General features: G+C 41.9%; 1 protein-coding gene across 1 annotated transcript; it reads right to left on the reverse strand.

Annotated features, from left to right (window-relative positions):
* On the reverse strand, positions 1–22604 carry LOC115172693 (sodium-dependent lysophosphatidylcholine symporter 1-B). The gene is made up of 14 exons (XM_029730385.1): positions 22302–22604; positions 20210–20338; positions 19397–19521; positions 15289–15412; positions 15059–15137; positions 14782–14951; positions 14580–14670; positions 14138–14256; positions 13876–13959; positions 12452–12535; positions 12235–12347; positions 11960–12103; positions 2975–3151; positions 1–2644 (listed from the first exon to the last, which is right to left on the reverse strand). Exons 1-14 carry the CDS (start codon positions 22389–22391, stop codon positions 2590–2592), a joined length of 1584 nt encoding a protein of 527 aa, XP_029586245.1. The 5' UTR covers positions 22392–22604; the 3' UTR covers positions 1–2589.
* Positions 22605–23926: the final 1322 nt, after the last annotated feature.

The raw sequence follows: 23926 nt of genomic DNA on the forward strand, positions 1-23926 counted from the left end.
TTCATGAGTTACACCAATGTCATTTTATTAATGTACATATTTTTTAGCAGCTGTCAGTGCTGTAAACGTTATCCAGTTTCAAACATATTTACAATTTACATACAATATATACACAAAACATGTACACCAAAACATCACCATACTGGAGTGAGGAGCACATTGGAGAAAGCTCTTAAAAACCTCTTAATGTAATCTAAAATGTCATCTAAAATGTAATCTACATAATCCCCAAAAGTAATTATTCATCATGCAAGGACCATAAACAACTGGTAATGCTGCATACTCCAAGAAAATGTTTAAATCTCAACTTTCTGGTCATTAAAAAAAAAAAAAAATACTGAGGTGTAGTCACTTTGAGGACACAAGCGCAAGTAATTTTTTGCTGAAAATATGCAATTGTATGACATTTACTATTCAACAAAACCATATGAATAAAGCTTGAAATGACATATGCTTTATACAGTATAATCAAATTATAAAACCAATAACTAAGATATCATCTTCCTTATAACTGTAAAATACATATTTGTATGTTTAGTGTGAGAAACTGTGCATATTTTCTAAAGGTCTCTCTGCCCCCACAGCTGTGATCACACAGAGCTTGACTTCCTGAACTCATTAGGAAAGCGCCTTTCATCTCATATTAATCTTGTCCATCTATGACAGTGTGTTTAAAATCTATGAATTATTTTAGATGAATGGCTATAAATCGATCTCTGAATGTGCTATAGTGATGAAACCACTGTCTCCTGCTGCACTACGATGTAAGGATGGCAGGTATGTGCTTTGTCAGTGGTTGTGATGTAGGGTTCAGGCAGGAGTTGGACAGTCAGAAGAGCGAATGAAATGGTAGGAGGGACATCCCAGCTTCAAGTGGTTTCAGATTTCACATCCTATGTTGCACAGGCTACTGTGTCCCTGGGAACAAGGGCCATCGCTCAATGCAAGCCATTTCGATCTACGGTGTCCACAGATCAATTTAGAAGCGAAAATGTCCCAGAACCACACAGGTCACCTAAATAGGGGATTTTACATCTAAGAGGTTATGTACCCATTGTAGGCTACAACCCAAAGAAAATACTCTGTTTTTAGATATCTAGATACTGCTTAGGATTTGTCAAGGTTGTTCAATATTATAGTACTTGAGACATTGAAGAGTAAAAAAAACATTTGAGTTCTGAATTTTGATTTGTCTGATAAATAGAAAACTTGGCTTTGGTCTGATCAAAAAGATTCATACAAGAATACAGACATAAAACTGATTGTTGGTCACATTGCACACAGCATAAGATCAGGACACAACCTCAACTGACACATTATCTTCAGAAAATACTTCTAAATAATATGGGAAACAAATGAAGCCTATCATGTGTTGACAGTCAGCTGATCATTCTGATGATCATACAACGTGTGTGGGGGTTTAGTCATATACTGTGTGTACACACACACAAAATGTACACATCCATATTGAGATGAGTGTATATATACTTTGATTATCTGCAATGATTATTACCAAATTAGTACTGTGTGCTTTCATCAAAACATAACTAGTTTTAAATAGTGAAAATTGAGTGCTTTGGGCCAAGATGGCCTCTAAGATGTACATGCAGTTGAAGGCATCAAAGATTAAGTTAGGTGTGAGATAAGTTGTTAGTCTCCCCACTAGCCTTTGGACTCACCTAGAAAGACTGCTTTTTAAGGCAAGTCTTGGTATCGTGGGGGAGAAACAACTTTGACCAAATAGAATTTAGTTAAAACTTGTTCAGAAAATCTCATTGCGACTACAAGGTTTACAAAGTACAACTCTACAAGACGCGCTGTTAAGCCAGTAATTATGAGGTGGATTTCAGCTAGCCTAGCTATAGTAAGTCTGAAATACAGACACATTATTGGCAATGTTAATGAGTTCATTAAGGTTAGAGTTTCTTTTACACGGTTCCTTTTTTATTTTCCCCATGAGACAAATATAATTCCAGTGGATAAGATTGTAAGTTATGTGCTCTCCACATCCCTAAAGAGGAGTACTATCCTCTTGAAATTAGTTTATTTATTTTTTGTTGTTGTAAATAACCATATAGTGCAGTTACTGATATGCCCCAAAAAAATGAATGATGAAATCTTCCCTCTATGAGGACCATCCTGCTGATTGGAAAGTCTTGTTTTAGTGCAGAGAACCCTTTGACCTAATATCCTTGGTTCAGGTAGACAAACATCTCATAAAAAAATATTGAATTTGATGGGTAAATGCATGATTAACAATCCCAAATGAATGTTTGTCATGTAAACAAACAAAACAGATAAACCAGTACCACAAATCACATACATAGTACAGTACAGTAGGTACTCTACAGAGCGATGACTCCGAATGTCCACTAGGGGTCTCTGTAACCTGTGGAATCCTGTGGAGACGAGGGCCATTGTGTTCATGTAGCAGTAGTGTGGTCTGTGATTTCTCCTCCGTTAGTCCAGCTAAACCCAAAACTCACAAACTCTGTCGAGCCTCCCCGGTGGCCTCATCACTCCAGCCTGCCAATGCAAACACGCGGACAGCGGTGGCCTTTTGGTTGGTCGCCCTCTCTCCCGGGGCTCCTATACAACGCTCCCAAGCTCTGTGGACTCTGTCTCGGAATCCTGATCGCTCTCCCTGTTTCAGAATGGGAACACAGCCAAGCGTTAGAAACAAAGGACTTAGCTTGTTTAAGAGGGTCCTTATTCATCGCAGAGCGGCTAAGGATTAAAGTGTGTCCTTTGCATTTAGCTGAAGTATAGAGAAAGATGCCAGAACGGAACTAAGTTTAGTGCCCCCCTGTGAAGAGATTGGTCACTGGATCTCTTAGCTCCCCAGTGCACTCGGTTACTTAATTTAGGAGGAAATAGCTTGGGTCCTGCATGAACCCTGTTCTATTACAATGAGTGTCTGGCTTAGATAGCCCCAATCAGCCCTAATCGTGTGTGCGTGTTAAGTCTGACTCACCGCATCTCCTGCAGTAGTTTCCGGTTGCCTTGCCTCCTCTCCTCGTCGATGGGGTAGGTCTTGAATATAAACAGACCCAGGAATATCAGAACAACAGGAGCAGGAGAGACCAGCACCTTCAGGGTTAAATTCACTGCGTCAGGTTGCGAGCAGCCTCTGGTCACATAGCCGGCAAAGCTGCAAAAACATTTCCAGGGAGAGAAGAAAATAAAAATAACATAAAAAAGGTGCAGTTTGTTTGATTATGAATTGTGTTATTTTTCACCACATGACTACGCCGGTGAATCGAGAAAATTAAGCTAGGTAATCTTTAAAATGCAGTTATCATACTGTAGAATTTAGGCCCTTTCATAAAAAATACACACAAAAGTATGTGTACACCCCTTCAAATTATTCGATTTGGCTATTTCAGCCACACCCGTCGCTGACTGGTGTATAAATTCGAGGACACAGCCATACAATCTCCATAGACAAACATTGGCAGAACAAATGGCCTTACTGAAGAGCTCAGTGACTTTCAACGTGGCAAGGTCATGCCACCATTCCAACAAGTCAGTTCGTCAAATTTCTGCCCTGCTAGAGCTTCCCCAATCAACTGTAAGTGCTGTTATTGTGAAGTGGAAACGTCTAGGATCAACAACGGCTCAGGCGCGAAGTGGTAGGTCACACAAGCTCACTGACCGCCGAGTGCTGAAGAGCGTAAAAATCGTCTGTCCTCAGTTGCAACACTCACTACAGAGTTCCAAACAGCCTCTGGAAGCAACGTCAGCACAAGAACTGTTCGTCTGGAGCTTCATGAATGTGTTTCCATGGCCGAACAGCCGCACACAAGCCTAAGATCACTATGCACAATGCCAAGCGTTGTCTGGAGTGGTGTAAAGCTCGCCGCCATTAGACTCTTGAGCAGTGGAAACGGGTTCTCTGGAGTGATGAATCACGCTTCAAATCAAATTTTATTCGTCCCATACACGTGTTTAGCAGATGTTATTGTGGGTGTAGCTCCAACAGTGCAGTAATACACACAATCTAAAGTAAAGGAATGGAATTAAGAATACAAATATTTGGACGAGCAATGTCAGAGAGGCATAGACTAAGATACAGTAGAATAGGATACAATACAGTACATACATACGAGATGAGTAATGCAAAATATCTAAACATTATTAAAGTTATTAGTGTTCCATTTATTAAAGTGGCCAGTGATTTCAAGTCTATGTATATGGGGCAGCAGCCTCTAATGTGCTAGTGATGGCTATTTAACAATCTGATGGCTTGAAATAGAAGCTGTTTTTCTAGTCTCTCTGTCCCAGCTTTGATGCACCTGTACTGACCTCGCCTTCTGCATGATAGCAGGGTGAACAGGCAGTGGCTCAGGTGGTTGTTGTTCTTGATTATATTTTTGGCCTTTGTGACATCGGGTGCTGTAGGTGCCCTGGAGGGCAGGTAGTTTGCCCCCGGTGATGTGTTGGGCAGACTGCACCACCCTCTGGGCCGGCAGCCTTGCGAGGGTTAACATGCTTAAATGTCTTATTCACTCCGGCCACGGAGAAGGAGAGCCCACAGTCCTTGGTAGCGGGCCACGTCAGTGGCACTGTGTTATCCTCAAAGCGGGTGAAGGTGTTTAGCTTGTCCGGAAGCACGTCAGTGTCCGCAACGTGGCTGGCTTTCCCTTTGTAGTTTGATTGTCTGCAGACTCTGCCACATACGTCTCGTGTCTGAGCCGTTGAATTGCGTCTCCATACTCACCTTTTGCCTGCTTGATTGCCTTACGGAGGAATAACTACACTGTTTGTATTCAGCCATATTCCTAGTCACCTTGCCGCTTTCAGTTTTGCGCGAATGCTGCCATCTATCCACAGTTTCTGGTTAGGGTAGGTTTTAATAGTCACAGTGGATACAACATCTCCTATACACTTCCTGATAAACTCAGTCACCGTATTCCTCTGTTGTTCTCGGAGGCTACCTGGAACATATCCCAGTCCGCGTGATCAAAACAATCTTGAAGCGTGGATTCCGATTGGTCAGACCAGCGTTGAATAGTCCTTAGCACAGGAGGAGCAAAATGAGGTCGTGATCAGATTTCCCGAACGGAGGGCAGGGGAGGGCCTTGAAGGCATCCCAGAAGTTGGAGTAGCAGTGGTCAAGTGTTTTAGCAGCGCGAGTACTACAGTCAATGTGTTGATAGAACTTTGGTAATGTTTTTCTCAAATTTGCTTTGTTAAAATCCCCAGATACAATAAATGCGGCCACAGGATATGCATTTTCCAGTTTGCATAAAGTCCAGTGAAGTTCTTTGAGGGCCGTTGTGGTATTGGCTTGAGGGGGAATATACACGGCTGTGACTATAACCAAAGATAATTCTCTTGGGAGATAATACGGTCAGCATTTGATTGTGAGGTATTCTACGTCGGGTGAACAAATGGACTTGAGTTCCTGTATGTTGTTACAATTACACCGTGAGTAGTTAATCATGAAACATACACCCCCGCCCTAATTCTTCCCGGAGAGATATTTATTCTTGTCTGCGTAATGAACTGAGAACCCAGCTGGCTGACCGGACTCAGACAGTATATCCCGAGAGAGCCATGTTTCCGAGAAAAAGAGTATGTGACAAACCCTGATGTCTCTAGGAAAGGAAATCCTTCCCGGAGCTCATTAACTTTATTATCCAGAGACTGAACATTAGCGAGTAATATACTCTGAAGCGGGGGGTGGTGTGCGTGCCTCCTGAGTTGTACTATAAGTCCACTCCGAGTACCTCTTTTCCACCGGCGGTGTTTTGGAACAGCCTCTGGAATCATTTCAACTGCCCTGGGGGGTACGAATAAAGTATCCGATTTCGGAAAAGTTGTATTCCTGGTCGTAATGCTTGTGAGTTACTGCCGCTCTGATATCCAAAAGTTCTTCCAGGCTGTAATAACATAAAACATTTCCTGGGCTAATAATGTAAGAAATAACACATAAAAAAAACAAAATACTGCAAAGTTTCCTAAGGAGCTAGAAGCATGGCAGCCCAATCCATTGGCGCCATCTTCACCATCTGGCAGTCCGTGGCCGAATCTGGTTTTAGCGGATGCCAGGAAAACGCTACCTGCCCGAATGCTGTGCTAACTGTAAAGTTTGATGGAGGAGGTGGTTTGGGCTAGGCCCCTTAGTTCCAGTGAAGGGAAATCTTAACGCTACCGCATACAATGACATTCTAGACAATTCTGTGCTTCCAACTTTGTGGCAACAGTTTGGGGAAGGCCCTTTCCTGTTTCAGCATAACAATGCCCCTGTGTGCAAAGTGAGGTCCATACAGAAATGGTTTGTCAAGTTCGGTATGGAAGAACTTGACTTGCCTGCACAGAGCCCTGACCCATCAAATACTTTTGAGATGAATTGGAACGCCGACTGCAAGCCAGGCCTAATCGCCCAACATCAGTGCCCGACCTCACTAATGTTCTTGTGGCTGAATGGAAGCAAGTCCCCTCAGCAATGTTCCAATATCTAGTGGAAAGCCTTCCCAGAAGAGTGGAGGCTGTTATAGCAGCAAAGGGAGGACCAACTCCATATTAGAGAGAGGGGCAGATGAACACTGTATGCTGGAAAACACCTACTTTGTTATTTTGGATTAAAACAAAACCGCTATTAATTAAATAAGAATACCAAACTTGTTTTTGCGTGGATTCCGCAACATGTTTAGCTTTTAACAGCTAGGAAACACCGCTAACCAAACAACAGTGCTAGGTGGCTGTACTACAGACACCTGTCGTCGTTGTCGTGGGAAAGACGCATTGTTAAAAACTTTTGAAAAACAACTGGTTGCAGTAAAGAGCCAACCTGGATACTAAGGAGATCCTGAGGGAAATCGACAAGTACCAACAGCTTTACACTATGGAGGAACAACATACTCCATCATGGAAAGAGCCGACTACCTCACAAAAGAACTCGAACCAGACACAGACGATTTACTTACCGTTGAAGTAGAGGCTAGTGCTCTGGCTGGAATCCATGCAACACTGGAAAAGTTGTGTGAGGAGGTAGCAGGGCTGAGGGGGAGTTGAGTTTAGCCAGAGTGAAATTATCATGCTCCAAGGAGAGAACAAGGCACTCACAGCCAAGGTAAAAATCCACGATTGCAACATGGATTGTCTACTCAGGAAAAACAGAGTGATGAAGGAGTTTCTGCTAGACATACAAAGTCGTAGCATGTGTGAAAATCTAATATTTTCTGGGATTCATGAGGACGCATCCAATAATCCAGAGGGCGTGATCAGAGAATTCATGCAATCCGCCTTGAAACTTCCTCTAGAGACTAAACAAGGTGGCTTTCCACCGTGTAAACAGACTTGGAGCTCGGAGCGACAAGACCAAGAGTCCCCGACCGATCATCGCAAAATTTGAACACTACCAACAAAAGGAACTGATCAAAAGCAGAGGAAGGGAGCTCAAAGGGACCAAATTCGGTCTCAATGTCCAATTTCCAAGGGAGATAAACGAACGTCGCAAGAGACTGTATCCTGTACAGAGGCAACAGAGGGGTACGCGTGCCTCTCTCATTGTGGACATTTACATTTTAGTCATTCAGCAGACACTCTTATCCAGAGCAACTTACAGTAGTGAATGCATACATTTCATAAATTTTTTCTCCATACTGGTCCCCCGTGGGAATCAAACCCACAACCCTGGCGTTGCAAACACCATGCTCTACCAACTGAGCCACACGGGACCACATGGACAAGCTCTTTATAGATGGACAGCTATTCCGAGACAGCTCCATAACACCGTGGCTGTACTAAATTCTACAGGGATTTCAGGTTACGAAAAAAAGAATGGGAACTGTAAAAATATCTGAACACTATGAAGTGGATATGAACACACAAGTACTCAATTACATGTTCACTTACACACTTGATCCCGCTCTCTTCTCTCCCTCTCTATTGTCGAGAACTGTTCTATAATTTAATATGTTTCATGTTTGTCTCTTTTCTGTCTTTGTCTACACACATATACATTTACAACAAGCAAGGGGAAGATATCAGAATAGGGACATTGGGTAATAATAACATATTGTACGGAATACATCTGTACTGTAGTGAAGCCGTCTCTATAGTAATGCAAGGTCTCTCTCAAGACTGTGTGAAATGTCAATTGCTATGGAAATTCTGGGATGTGTTTTTCAATGATGTTAAAGGTAATTATGATTCAACTATGATGGTAATACGATATGGACTACAATTATCATCATGAATATTAAGGTTATACGGACTAGATGTTACACACAGACATTCAACCATGCAAATTGGCGGGGTTATTTATTTGGACATCACACGTAGTCTTATACAGACATCGTACACACTCACTAAATCACATCCAATATCATACACGTCAACTTACTCAGATTTACTACACACATAATATCTTGGCTTAATTTTCTAACATCTGTGGCATTGGCTCACAGGCAAGGGAATAAAACATATATTGCGAGAACCTATTTTTTAAATTCTAAATATCAGACATTTGAAAGCTCTAATTTTGACCGTCATAATACCTCTGATGGCAGTAACTTTACAAGCACCAATTTTCATCAATTTAGACTGAGAATAGTATCTAGTTATGGTAAGGGCTCAAATAAGTATAGCCAATTATAAGTGTAACAGTTTAGCAGATTATAAAAAAAGATCAGTCTTTAAGTGGCTAAAAGAAAAGGAATATAACATATACTGTTTACAGGAAACTCACTCTACATCCTTAGATGAAGTTGTGTGGAAAAGGGAATGGGGTGGTGAAATAATTTTCTGTCATGGACAAAGGAACTCAAAGGGTGTGATGATATTAATTAACAAAAATGTTGATCTGAATGTGCAAATAGTTAGGAATGATTCGCAAGGAAGGTGGATCTTTTTGAATATGAATGTGGACAAAAAAGAGATTTGTCTCATTAATCTATATGGTCCAAATCAGGATGATCCATACTTCTTAGAAAATATTTATACCAATTTATTGAACTTACAGGCAACAAATGATCTAATCATTATGGTAGGAGACTATAACAGTGTTAAGTACCTCAATGGACCGTAAAGGTAATCACTCTACAAACTATCGTCACCGTGCCCTTAAGGAAATCACAAATATTATGGACACATTAGAAATAATATATATTTGGAGACTAAAAAAAACCCGACCTAGTGAGATATACATGGAGGAGACCTAAGCTAGTCGTCTTGACTACTTTCTTGTCTCTTTCTCTCTTGCATCAAAGGTTAAAAAAGTTTTAATAGGAGACATAATGCGATCAGATCATCATCGAATTGGCCTTCGCATTACTCTTATAGAATTTCTACGTTGACGGGGATATTGGAAATTGAATCAAAGTTTACTGGAGGACAACTTATTTTTAACTAAGACAAAATAATTTATTACTGAATTTTTCCAGTATAATATAGGAACAGCAAATCCACTTATTGTTGGGATACCTTAAATGTACCTTCAGAGGTCATTCAATTCAATATTCATCAATAATAAAAAAGCAGTTTCTGGCTAAAGAGACAAGACTAACATGGGAAATACATGAACTAATAGTGCAGTTAGATAGCAATAAAAATGATACTAAAGAGATAAAAAGAGGAAAAACAAAAAGAACTTGAGGAACTTATTCAAGAACGATCTAATGCAATCTATTACAAAAATAAAGCAAACTGGATGGAATATGGAGAAAAATGCACAAAATTCATCAACACAGGAAGGCTAACAAAAATTAATTTTCAGAAACTCTTTACTGAAGACGGCGTCATCTATGATTCTCCGAATGATATTTTAAAAGAGGAAGCTAAATATTTTAAGCAGACGTTCTCTTTTCCATCTCATCCTCTCCCACTGAATGAATATTACTGTAAGGAATTCTTTCCAAATAATACAAAAAATGGAAAATTACAAAAATGTACAGAAAGATCAGTGTGAAGGTTAAATTACAGAGGCAGAACATTGAGGCTATTAAATCCTTTCAGTCTGGAAAAACCCCAGGACTTGATGGCATACCGTTAGAGGTATATCAAGCCTTTTTTGATATACTAAAGCGTCATCTGATGAAGATCATCAAAGGTTAGTGATTAATTTTAGCTGTATTTCTGTTTTTTGTGACGCCTCTCCTTGCTTGGAAAATGGCTGTGTGGTTTTTCTTGTTTAGGCGCTGTCCTAACATAATCTAATGTTATGCTTTCGCAGTAAAGCCTTTTTGAAATCGGACAATGTGGTTGGATTAATGAGAAGTGTATCTTTAAAATGGGATATAATAGTTGTATTTTTCAGAAATTTGAATTATGAGATTTTTGTTGTTTTGAATTTGCCGCCCTGCTATTTCACTGGCTGTTGAATAGTGTGTACCGCGGGTGGGACGCTAGCGTCCCACATGTCCCAGAGAGGTTAACATCATGGGGAAATCAAAATAAATCAGCCAAGACCTCAGAAAAAAAATTGTCGACCTCCACAAGTCTGGTTCATCATTGGGAGCAATTTCCAAATGCCTGAAGGTACCACGTTCATCTGTACAAACAATAGTACACAAGTATAAACACCATGGGACTACGCAGCCGTCATACTGCTCAGGAAGGAGACGCGTTCTGTCTCCTAGAGATGAACGTACTTTGGTGCAAAAAGTGCAAATCAATCCCAGAACATCAGCAAAGGACCTTGTGAAGATGCTGGAAGAAACAGGTACAAAAGTATCTATATCCAGAGTAAAACTAGTCCTATATCGACATAAATTGAAAGGCCGCTCAGCAAGGAAGAAGCCACTGCTCCAAAACCGCCTTAAAAAAGCAAGACTACAGTTTGCAACTGCACATGGGGACAAAGATCAAACTTTTTGGAGAAATGTCCTCTGGTCTGATGAAACAAAAATAGAACTGTTTGGCCATAATGACCATTGTTATGTTTGGAGGAAAAAGGGGGAGGCTTGCAAGCCGAAGAACATCATCCCAACCGTGAAGCAACATCATGTTGTGTGGGTGCTTTGCTGCAGGAGGGACTGGTGCACTTCACAAAATAGATGGAATCATGAGGCAGGAAAATATGTGGATATATTGAAGCAACATCCCAAGACATCAGTCAGGAAGTTAAAGCTTGGTCGCAAATGGGTCTTCCAAATGGACAATGACCCCAAGCATACTTCCAAAGTTGTCGCAAAATGGCTTAAGGACAACAAAGTCAAGGTACTGGAGTGGCCATCACAAAGCCCTGACCTCAATCCTATAGAAAATGTGTGGGCAGATCTGAAAAAGTGTGTGCGAGCAAGGAGGCCTACAAACCTGACTCAGTTACACCAGCTCTGTCAGGAGGAATGGGCCAAAATTCACACAACTTATTGTTGGAAGCTTATGGAAGGCTACCTAAAACGTTTGACACAAGTTAAACAATTTAAAGGCAATGCTACCAAATACTAATTGAGTGTATGTCAACTTCTGACCCACTGGGAATGTGATGAAAGAAATAAAAGCTGAAATAAATGAATCATTCTCTCTACTATTATTCTGACATTTCACATTCTTAATATAAAGTGGTGATCCTAACTGGCCTAAGACAGAGAATTGTTACTAGGATTAAACGTCAGGAATTGTGAAAAACTGAGTTTAAATGTATTTGGCTCAGGTGTATGTAAACTTCCGACATATACATACACACACACACACACACACACACACACACACACACACACACACACACACACACACACACACACACACACACACACACACACACACACACACACACACACACACACACACACACACACACAGTTGAAGTCGTAAGTTTACATACACCTCAGCCAAATACATTAAACATATATATATATATTATGCCCATAATTTTGGAATGAGATGTTCGAGGAGAAGGTGTAAAATACAATTCGATTTCAAACTAAGCTCATTAAATTGTCAACATGCTAAGTTTTTACAACATCAGTTTATCATGTACAATACCTGCAAGAGAGAAAAACTCACTCACTCTAGACTGAGGGTGGAGATGCCGAGGGATATTCCTGAGGCAAACTTGGTGAAGAACACATAGAAGGAGTAGAAAATGGCCTCGTGGCCACTAGAGTCTGGATTCTTCACTTTGAAATCATCCACCACATCTGGAAGCATTGACCTGAGAAACAGGGAAAGATGTGAATGGATACCAAACAAAAGCCGCACCACAGACTGGATATAAGTAAAGAGACACTGGAGATAGATAATCCATAGGTGGGTGTGCTGAGGTACATTCAGTAGTCTGCTTACCAAGGGAGGAGGAATGCTGCAGCCACACTGACTCCTGCTGCCACAGAGACCACATAGGCCACAATCAGACTGCTTTCTATGCAGACGATCAGGATCATGAAGGGCACTGCCCACTACAGAGAGAAACGCATAGGATAGACATGAGATGAGGCATGAGAGAGAGTTCCATAACACAGCACCTTTGAGATGAAACTCCACACCAACACACATTGCTCACCGTGATGCCAATGTAGACGGCAGTCTTCTTCCCGAATCGGATCAGGAACCACTGCCAGAATGGAATGGACAAAGTCCCAGAGAGCTAGAAATAAAACACCAAAGAAGAGTATTAAGATATTTAACTTTTAAACAAGTTCCATAAAAATGAATCGAAATACTTCTCTGCGCAATGTGGGAACAGAATAGGTCAGACTGACCAATGGGCTAAAAGGTCATGGGAGAAGGACAATGTGAAAGGGCCCTTTATTTAACCCTGCTGGGGGTACATGACCCTTGAACTCTTATAGAGGTGTGGTCTCCTTCTAGTTCTCTGCTGCCAACTACTGGAACGAACTACAAAAATCTCTGAAATTGGAAACACTTATCTCCCTCACTAGCTTTAAGCACCAGCTGTCAGAGCAGCTCACAGATCACTGCACCTGTACATAGCCCATCTATAATTTAGCCCAAACTACTACCTCTTCCCCTACTGTATTTATTTATTTTATTTATTTTGCTCCTTTGCACCATATTATTTATATTTGAACTTTGAACTTTCTTCAAACTACAAATCTACCATTCCAGTGTTTTTCTTGCTATACTTTATTTACTTTGCCACCATGGCATTTTTTTGCTTTTACCTCCCTTATCTCACATCATTTGCTCACATTGTATATAGTCTTATTTTTTTTCTACTGTATTATTGACTGTATGTTGTTTACTCCATGTGTAACTCTGTGTTGTTGTATGTTGTCGAACTGCTTTGCTTTATCTTGGCCAGGTCGCAATTGTAAATGAGAACTTGTTCTCAACTTGCCTACCTGGTTAAATAAAGGTGAAATAAATAAATAAATAAAAAACCGGTGTGTCAAATGATCACACAAGGATTAGCGAGTGGCTGAGCAACTAGCACTATGGGAAATATCAAACAATTCATCAGTGCTGACCAAAACCAGCAGCATCTAAGGACCTAGCCTTGCAAGTATGGCAGTTTGAGGATTTGGCTAAAACACAAACAGATCTGGTGACATCTCCTGCTCCAATAGCCAGGCCAGGCCAGGGCAGGGCAGCTCTAGATCCTACTCAGGCAGATAAAGGCGTCGGTGCAGAATAGAAAAGCGAGGGTTCCCATGGTGGTGCTGACATATTGCCTGGGCAACAAAGGCCCCTCTGTGCTCCTTTCTCTCACCGATGGAATGTGTGAGAGGGGGACAGGTTCCCAGGGGCCACAACAACACCTCTAACCCCGAAAATGTGCCCTTTCATCCCCATGGCAACACGTCTCCTTGCATGAAGAAAAAACAAAAACGGTCCCGAAAACACCACGGACACATAGACATTACTCTACCCCACAAGGTGACCTTTCAGTCTTAATGTACAGACTGTGTGTTATGCCTTTAGTGGGGGGGTTGATTTTCTCAGAGAATAATAGACTACACTCACCATAATGACCAGCAGAATGTTCTGGAAGTCATTTCTAAAGCCCAGGGTGTAGGTGATGAACAGGGCAAAGTTCCCCTCCAGGAGCTGCCAGGAAGAGAGCAATACAATACACCTCAAACACTGAATGCACAGGAAGTAGGTCTAATATACATACAGAAAACTAAACACCAGGGTTACACACCCTATAGCTAGTCATAAAGAATGGTTTGTTTGGTTGTTTATGTGTGCATTTAACTGTAGCCCATCTATGAGAGCGACTCACCATGAAAGCCAGCGAGGTGAAGAGGAATCCCATGACCAGTTTGACATACGGCCCATATCCCATCACCATCCTCACGCCCTCAAAGAACGACATGGGTTCTGTCTTCAGACGCCCACACTCTAGGATCAAAACAAAGATGGCGATTAAATCTAACTGATTAGGTGCACTGTGCCAAACATCAGCTGAAGAAGACTTATCTGATATTCTTTCTTATCCCTCATCCATGGCACTGCCAAAATATGGCCCTCTCCTAGTTACTTATAACAAAATAATTATTGGAACATTTGCGGGTTGAGAGAAAGTGGAAAGGTTTGCCTGTGGATAACAAACAGAAATATTTCATACTCTAAATATGAGAAAAAACAATGTTTGGAATACGTCATTGTAAAGATATTCTGGTAAGAGAATATATTAAAAATAAAATCAGTTAATCAATTCCCACCTTCCTGCTCTCTGACTCCCAGGAACAGGACTGCAGCACAGAGAACGTACATGGTACAGATGACTGCTGAGGCGATGAGGTAGGCTTGTTTCTGTTAGGGGGACAGGAGGAGCAGGGGTAGGGGCACATTCCACTTCTAACGTTACTATAACAGTGTTATGCCATGTTATACAACATGACATCCCTAGGGTCCCGCACTCACCGTTTCATCCAGGGAGATGTGGGTGATGTTGAAGTCTGACCCCAGCAGTGTGGAGTTACCGTTGTCAAGGACATCCAGGTCACCTGGGAGACAGGGGGCGATCGCCCTGCCCACAATCTGCCCCTGGATTGCTGTGCCAACCACTGTTCCCAGCACCTCCACTGTCATACCTGAACAAGAGAGTGGGATGGGGAGAGTGAGAAAGAGCAGAATGAAGACCTCACATTACAACTACATGAGATGCTACATAACCGTAAAGATGTCTAGGTTGACATACGGTAGGCAGTGGCAGAGTCCCTCTCTTTCTGGTCCATGCTGATGAACATGGTGAGCGCTGAGTACGGCACATGGAAGCACTGCACACAGAAAAAAAAACAACAGCATTGCTGGCACAATAACCATGAAACCACATTACAGTAACAATCAATGGGGATTGAGTAACAATGTATTGTAACATGTGCCCCTTCTTATCAATAAAACAAGAGACTGTGTAGAGGCGGGACTGACCGTCTGCAGAGACTGGAAGAGGCAGTAGAAGACCAGGTACCACAGGACCTTCCCCTGCTCCACCGGAGGGACATACCAGATCAGGAAGTAGGTGAGTACCGCAAACGGAGTGGAGATGAGGATCCTGAGGGAAAAACAGGAGAGTATCAATACAATGTAATGATGGATGAGCATTTAAAATGCGTGGGTGTTTGAGTAGGTCTATTTCATCTCTGTGACTGGAAAATTATAGTGAAATATTATACAAACACAATTTACTACAGAATTGAAGAAGTGAATATTTCTTCTCACAATGATGATTTCCATGAGTCCCAGCCAGATGACGTAAATTAGTGACACCTGTGTGACACTTGGTAGCGATGGCAGTAGTGGTAGCAGAGTTTGGGTCACTAACTTACCTCATCTGCACAGGGTTGAGATTTTTAAACTCTGTAAAGTAACTAACTTGAACCCCCTCTCTCATTTTATTACATCCACACTCCCTCTTTCTTTCTTTCTTTGCATTGAAAGCAGGTATTTGTGAATAATCCCTTAATCATCTGTTGTTTGGGGCTGTGTGTGGAGAATGGGCTCAGTGTTGCCTTTCTCTGTGCACTGTGCCACCTGGGAGACTGTGGTGGGCTGTACTTATGGTGGCGCCATACTGACCCTGCCTCACCCCACTCTACAGCCACAATCACACAATACACCTCACCAGCAGACCAATCCATTCCAGCTAGAGTAGCAGAACAACCATAGATAACTATGGATCCACTACTGGGTTTCCAGAAGACAAGGCAACTCAAAAAATAGACGTTGGGGCATTGCTGGAATGGTATTTTGGAGACAAGTATCTACTGACTAAGACATTTCTATGCCAGCAGGGCAGTGGGTGTTCGTCTCAGCCCCTCACTGATCTCAGCAAAATACACAGTTGAGAACAGCAGTCACTATAACATTACATGCTCATCTGCCAAGTGTTTTAATTACTACAACAGCATTAATACTGTACAACAATCTCTTTCTAATAAGTCATGTTTCTTTCCATCAGTCCTCTGTGTTTGAGCCTACAGTCCCCAGGGGGACTATCATCTCATTGAACTGAAAATGCGTGTTTGTTTATGTTACACGACACATGTCGACCCCACTCACGCATGGCCAGTCAATGGGAGTGGCAATCCTCTGTAGCCAACATCCACTGAACTGGGGAAACCCCATATAAGCACCCTCTGTCTGCTTCCTTAGCGTACATGGGCTGACTGAATGGGGTTAATAAGAGTCAATAGGCTGATCTGACTGGAAATAGAGGTCAGATATCTCCTAGATTGTCTGTGTTTTGTACACTGTCACTATGGTTGAATACACAAAGCTCACAGCAAGAGCACGATGGCAGCCCCACACCAATGACCTTCCTTGACGTGACACCCTAGCTACACAACAACGTAGGCGGGACAAGAGGAAAAGGCTCAATGTTTTATTTTGCAAACAGACTGGATCACCACCTGTCTGTGAGAAACATTACTGTGCTTCTTCAAGCTCCTAACACTTCAGGGAGAGAGAGAGCGAGAGAGACTATTAAAGTACTTATCATAGTCCATTAAGAGAACACTGTGTTCTCTATTACAACAATGATCCTTCTTATGTTATTTTTGTGACATCCAATCTGATAAATGAATCACTCAGCTATCCATCTGTCTGGCAGGCGGCTACATGGAAGTAAAAGGAAGGCTGTCTATTTTCACTGTGTATGACATCAATATTCACATTCTAGAGAGGTCTAGAATTCCACAGGCTGTCAATGACTCGGGAATACAATTCTGGGAAAAACATATTCCACTAATAGCGCTAATTAAAAAGGCAGGGGCATTCAGAAGGGGAAAATAGCTTTAGTCAAGGTTTAGTTAAGTGATGCATCTCCTTGTCTGTGTTCAGGCTCTGATATGAATTCGCTGGGGGATTTGTGGTGGTTTATACAGACCAAAAACCTCCTAACAATGACCTCATTGACATTCAGCCAATAATCTCACTTCTACTTGACCTGCGTTAACCTCTCTCTGAATCAGCCAGCCCCCTCCCCAACTGCCATCTCACACACACACACACACACCCATTGGCCTAAATCTAGTGGTGTGTTGAGGGCTGGACCAATCAGAGAGGGTGAAGCCGGTTTTCTCCCTCTACACTTGCAGCTCAGGCACACAGGCAGCCTATTGTAGGTCACATGCCCAGGGTCTTAAGATATCAAGCAAATCCAGTTGTTACCACCATGAATAAATCTCCTTTATCGATGCCATTCCTAGCAAGTCACAGTATCATGCCAAATATGAATTGCAACCACAAAAGGGCACTGTCTCTTTGCATCAGAGTATGTGAAATTAACAGGTGTGCCTTCTTAAAAGTTAATTTGTGGAGTTGCTTTCCATCTTAATGGGTTTGAGCCAATCAGTTGTGTTGAGTCAAGGTAGGGGTGGTATACAGAAGAAAGCCCTATTTGGTAAAAGACCAAGTCCATATTATGACAAGAACAGCTCAAATAAGCAAAGAGAAACGACAGTCCATCATTACTTTAAGAGATGAAGGTCAGTCAATGTGGAATATTTCAAGAACTTTGAAAGTTTCTTCAAGTGCAGTCGCAAAAACCATCAAGTGCTATGACAAAACTGGCTCTCATGAGGACCGCCACAGGAAAGGAAGACCCAGAATGACCTCTGCTGCAGCGGATTAGTTCATTAGAGTTACCAGCCTCAGACATTGCAGCCCAAATAAATGCTTCACAGAGTTCAAGTAACAGACACATCTCAAAATCAACTGTTCAGAGGAGACTGCGTGAATCAGATTGCTGCAAAGAAACTACTACTAAAGGACACCAATAAGAAGAAGAGACTTGCTTGAGCCAAGAAACACAAGCAATGGACATTAGACTGGTGGAAATCTGTCCTTTGGTCTGATGAGTCCAAATTTGAGATTTTTGGTTCTAACCGCCGTGTCTTTGTGAGAAGCAGAGTAGGTGAACGGATGATCTCTGCGTGTGTGGTTCCCACCGTGAAGCATGGAGGAGGAGGTGTGATGGTGCTTTGCTGGTGACACTGTCAGTGATATATTTAGAATTCAAGGCACACTTAACCAGCATGGCTACCACAGCATTCTGCAGCGATACACCATCCCATCTGGTTTGCGCTTAGTGGGACTATCATTTGTTTTACAAAAGACAATGACCCAACACACCTCCAGGCTGTGTAAGGGCTATTTGACCAAGAAGGAGAGTGATGGAGTGCTGCATTAGATGACCTGGCCTCCACAATCACCCAACCTCAACCCAATTGAGATGGTGTGGGATGAGTTGGACCGCAGAGTGAAAGAAAAGCAGCCAACAAGTGCTCAGCATATGTGGGAACTCCTTCAAGACTGTTGAAGAACCTAAAAGATAAAATATATTTTTATTTGTTTAACACTTTTTTAGTTACTACATGATTCCATATGTGTTATTTCATAGTTTTGACGTCTTCACTATTATTCTACAATGTAGAAAATAGTAAAAATAGAGAAAAACCCTTGAATGAGTAGGTGTGTCCAAACTTTTGACTGGTACTGTATGTCACCCAACACTAGGCTTAGTCTCGCTTAAGGCATCTGGGGCACAAGCAAAGAATTAGAAATCAATTTCTATGGTTCCAGGCTTCAAAGTACTCAGAGCCTTTGGTGGAAACTTCCAGTGCCAGCACAGAACAAAGCGAAAAGCACCTGGGCATTCCAGAACTAAATGAGGTCCTCTGGAGCTAAATAAGACAGCCTTGTTCCAGTCTGTCCTGGTTTGCACCCAGATGAGAAGGTAAAAGCTACAACAACCTAAGACGGACAAAAAGATAGAGTAATAGAGTTGGTAGCGACGGATGTAAAATAGAGAGCAAATTAGGCATATCACTGCGATTCAGTGACAGCCTGATCTCTCTATTCAAACTGTTCCACTTCAGTGTCGTTGTCACGATTACCGCCCATATTTCAATTACAACTACTGTTTTCCCTCTAGTCGTGACGAGAGGTTTTGCGTAAAAAAAATCTAATTTCCTCTCCTCTTTCATTTCTGCCTACTGTAATATGTCCACTGGGTGACCGAGGCAGCGGCACCTACCAGGGCATCATCCGGCCACACCTGGTCCATCTGCTCCGACTAACCAGGAAGCCCACCGTTGGGTCTGTCACTGCATCCCAGGCCCGGCCCACAAACAAGATGATAGAGGCATAGAATGGGTCCAGCTATGGAGAGACAAAGATAAAGGGAGATAAATAAGGTGTGTGGGGGGGTAGAATATAAATCATTTGAGTTATTGTCTGTCAGACCACTACAATCACAGACATCAGCCATCACCTCTCCTCACAGAACAAAGAGTGGCTATTGAAACAGAAATAAAACAGAGGCATAACTCAGTTGGTTTGCATCTTAGCAACAAGATGACTAAGAAAATATTTGAAAAGTTTCCAAGGTCATGTTAAGAAATGATACATGGCCAGGCCACATTGGCAACATTACCATCTGAACAATGTGGTGTTTAAGTCCATTCCAATGAGCTCATTAGCTCACTGGTTGAATGAGTTGTATTCAGTGAGAGCACTACAGTGAGCACAGTGTACAGTCTATCACTTGCTAATTGAGTGACAAAGCAAAGCAGTGGGAGTCAGAATTAATTTGCTTCACTAGATGACTCATACCAAAGTCTGTTAAAATGATACCAGATCTTTGGCCTTGCCCTTAAAGTCATCTTCCAGTGACTTCTGAACTTTTCCTGTTGAGAAGCTTTTCAAGTATAAATACAGTAAAGTACACACACTACAGGGTAAAACAAAATATGTTTTGAGCATGTTTAGACAACTGCAAATTTCAAGGAGTTGGTCTGATGGTGACTTTGTGATGTCATTGGTTCCATCTGAATCCCATCTCACTCACCTGGGCCACATCCAGCAGGTAGATCTGGAGAAAGAAGCCCAGCGCGCTGCCTGTGATCTGGTAGGGAGCCCCTCCGATGGCATAGCACAACTTACTGCACATTGACAGTCGACCGTTGTTGTCCCTCCGCTGGAAAATAGGGAGAGAAGAAGACGCACATAGCATGACAATAGTACACAAGGTTTTGTTATAGACTAAACACAGATTTAAAAAGAAAATCAGAATATTGTGAAAGCATTGGATTTTTATGGGCTGCTAATGATGCACAGTTTAGCTGTTGTGATACATGATCTTTGTAGGTCTATATCCAACTCGGCCTTTGTATTAAAAACTGACAAAATGTTGGAGGCGTCACTTGGGTATATGAGCATCACTTCTTTGATCATGTAGAATTTCTCTGTGCAGGATCTAACTGTACAGGAAGTGGATTTGATCATTGAAATGGGTCTTGATTGCTCAGTCGAGGTAAATACACATCTGGCCAATCTCACCCACTTGGCCCTTTGAGTGTCCGGTTTATTTCAGAGACTTCTAGCCAAACAGCGGCTAGTAAAACAACATGTCTCATTGTGAGCCCAAGATTGGCCAACGCTCCTCACTGTACAACGCTGCCTGGTGCCGGAGGCAGTGATTGGCTCTGGCTATGGGATGATCAGGCATTCCGAGATTCCATCAGTGGCCTGAGCTGAGGCCACCAACAGTCAGCAGACAGTCAGGAGTGCACACACCCCCATCCCCCATCCTTCCCATCACAAACACATCCTGCTGGTCAATGAGTAAATACACCCAGTCCAACAGCCAATCAATGTAAAGAGCATCTAGCCAGTCTGACACCATGCGTTCTGTCAGTATTGAGAGCAGACACCTGCTTTTACATGCTCCTCTGACCTATTCATGGTACTTTCCCTGGTGAAATATACCCCCATAGAACAGGAATTATGTCCCATATTGCCTTCAGGAATGTGGCCTAAAGACATCATGTGTAGGACAAATTGTATGGAAAATCCCATATAACAGCAACATCTCTAAAATGGTGTTGAGGTGACACACACATCAGCTCCTCAGGCAGACCTGGGACTGACCAGAAGGTTCAACCTGAAGAAGCAAGTCCTGCACTATGGCCAAAACAAAACACTACACACTGGGAATAAACCTGGTACAAGGAAATCCAGGCATTTTGTCTGTATGACAGCACATCAGTTAGCCCCATCCAGTATATTACTGACGTCATGTCAGTAAACACCAGTAAACAGACTTATTGGGTTCTTATTATATGCATTGTGTCTCTGTTTTTTCTTTTACATCATTTAGCAGACGCTTTATCCATAGAGACTTACAGTAGTGAGTGCTTACATTGTCGTACAGGTCCCCCGTGGGAATCGAATCCACAACCCTGGCGTTGCAAGCGCTATGCTCTACCAACTGAGCCACATGGAGGGATATGACAGTTTGTCTACATCAGCCGACATTGGAAACATTATTCTTCAGACAAAATCCCCTTCATAGCTAAATACGGGTTTAATGAAAGCATGTCCCTTTAAAACCGGTCAAGTTTTTTTTTCTGAACAGCTGCACCAAGACAGATGGTCTAGCGTGGTGAAAATCAAGCCCCATCGATGAAGCTCGAGAATATTTGGTGTGATGATGTCCAATCATGTAATATATGGTTTAGCCACAGTTAGACCATTATAAGCCACTCATTGTTAATGTCTATCCCATGAAGGCTATTTGGGGCTTGAAACGGGACTGAAATAAAAGTCATTTCAATAGCCTATAATGGCATCGCATGCCTTTCTGCCAATTAAGACAACGGTTTGATTGGGAAAACCGTTAGTTTCGCTGTTAATAGCGTAGCTATATCAAACCCGCCTCAATTGTATACTGTTTCCTTGTTAAAATATTTTAGTAAATTTGTGTGCGTTGGAAACTCTATTATAATAACGCCTATGGCTACAATATAGACTACCCATATCCCTCCATGTGATGCAAATTAATAGATTGTTGGTCAAATAATAATTTGCTGATATCTATAGTCTAAATTAAGATAATTTATTATGCTACAAATGAATAGCACTAAAATTATCGTACTTACCTTGGCAATTTTAATTCCATCTTGACTTATTGGTTTTGTTGGTAATAGACTTGCCGAGGCATATTGCTCCGCGCCCTCTCCTTTTGCCATATCGTTTTAAATCGATAAATGTTTAAAAGCCTTTGATGTTTCTATTCTCCTCACTGAATCTTGAAACCGCGCGAGTAGCCGTTTGAGCTCTGAGTTCCACACTGAATTTGGTACGCTGGTGTCCTTGGTTTGACGTTGGATACATTCATTTTCAATGATTGCACGCGGAGAAACGTGCGGAGGATTGTGGGAACATGGGCGGCAAGACCGCTGCGAGCAGAGCGGGGTTTAAAAGTTCAGCTCTGCTCAATTTGATGAAAAAGTGATGCGGCCACTGCTGACTTTAACCAATCAGGCGAGGAGCAGATGTTTGCTTGATAATCTTCATGAAACATACCCCATTCCAAACAGAAGATGTGATATGTTACCTGTAAAAAAAATGTAAGGAAATATTTAGATGACCCCCCTTTCAAATAGACTTAATTGACCACTTGCGGTCAAACAGGGAAATGGTTCCACTCATTTTTCCACTATTTAATTTCCTCTATAGCATAGGGTATTTTAGGAACACTTAAAATAAAGGCTGTGTTTTGTGTAGGATTCCCCTGGTGTGACTATCTGATAACCCTGTAAATCACTCTAGGACAAGCTGACTTTTATTAATATATTTGCCTGTTTCACCCACAAAAAGTAAATGCTAATTAGCTGCTAATGTGGCATTTATAAAGAACAAATGCCATGATGCTCTGGACGAGACTGCCGAATCAAGGCAAAGGTAAAAAAATCTCTGGATTAACTATCTAATGTTAGCTAAATGTATTAATAAATACATCGGCTAAGTTTCTTTAAATGGACAATTCTGTAAACTGTCTTGTGCAAGTTTTAAATTGACTCAATACCTGTAAGCAAATGTGTCAGCCAGAGATGGCATGCAGGAGCTTGCAGGGATTTGTAATTTTGCATCATGTCTACTTTGATGCTAATTTGCATTTTCAAATCGGAGAGTAAATAGAGCCGAATATATTGATAAAAGTCACCTTGTCCAAGAGAGATTTACATGGTTGTCAAACTTCACGCCAGGGTAAGTACCTGCACGACCCACAGCCCTTATTTGAAGTGTTCCTAAAATCCTCTATGGGAAAAATTTATGTTGGAAAAACGATTGGAACCATTTCCCTGTTTGACTGCAATGTTGTATGGGTATTATGACACCACTGCGGGGCTCTATAGGGATGGGTGGGAGGTGTTGTTAAATCATGGGGAGGTGTTCAACAATGGAAGTGTTAATGAATTTACCTGCAAAAAAGCCATTCACACAGACCCAATACCTGGACTTTGGTTACAGTGTCTGCGAAAATGCAGAAATCATGACTAGGTCTTTAGTAGGCTACACCTTCCAACCCAATACTTTTTCCAGATAACTTTGGCATCCCGCCAACTTTTTACTGACTTTTCTTTATATATGAAAGGTATTGCCAGCGACAAAGCCTCTACTTTTATTTCCGCCAACCGACCTAGTCATGATTGCGGTAAAGTTCTGCCAAATATGAAATGTAGCTGTAATGCTGAGGCGGCATTGGCGCTCACTACGCTCA

This window comes from Salmo trutta, chromosome 33, assembly GCF_901001165.1.
Source record: "Salmo trutta chromosome 33, fSalTru1.1, whole genome shotgun sequence".
NCBI lineage: Eukaryota > Metazoa > Chordata > Actinopteri > Salmoniformes > Salmonidae > Salmo > Salmo trutta.

Coding starts and splice junctions, on each gene's coding strand:
- LOC115172693 (XM_029730385.1), bottom strand. CDS start 22,391: ATGGCAAAAGGAGAGGGCGCGGAGCAATATGCCTCGGCAAGTCTATTA. Junction 15,413..19,396: donor TGTGGCCGGATGATGCCCTG/GTAGGTGCCGCT, acceptor TTTTTCCCTCAG/GATCCTCATCTCCACTCCGT. Junction 14,257..14,579: donor GGGAGTCAGAGAGCAGGAAG/GTGGGAATTGAT, acceptor TTTTGATCCTAG/AGTGTGGGCGTCTGAAGACA.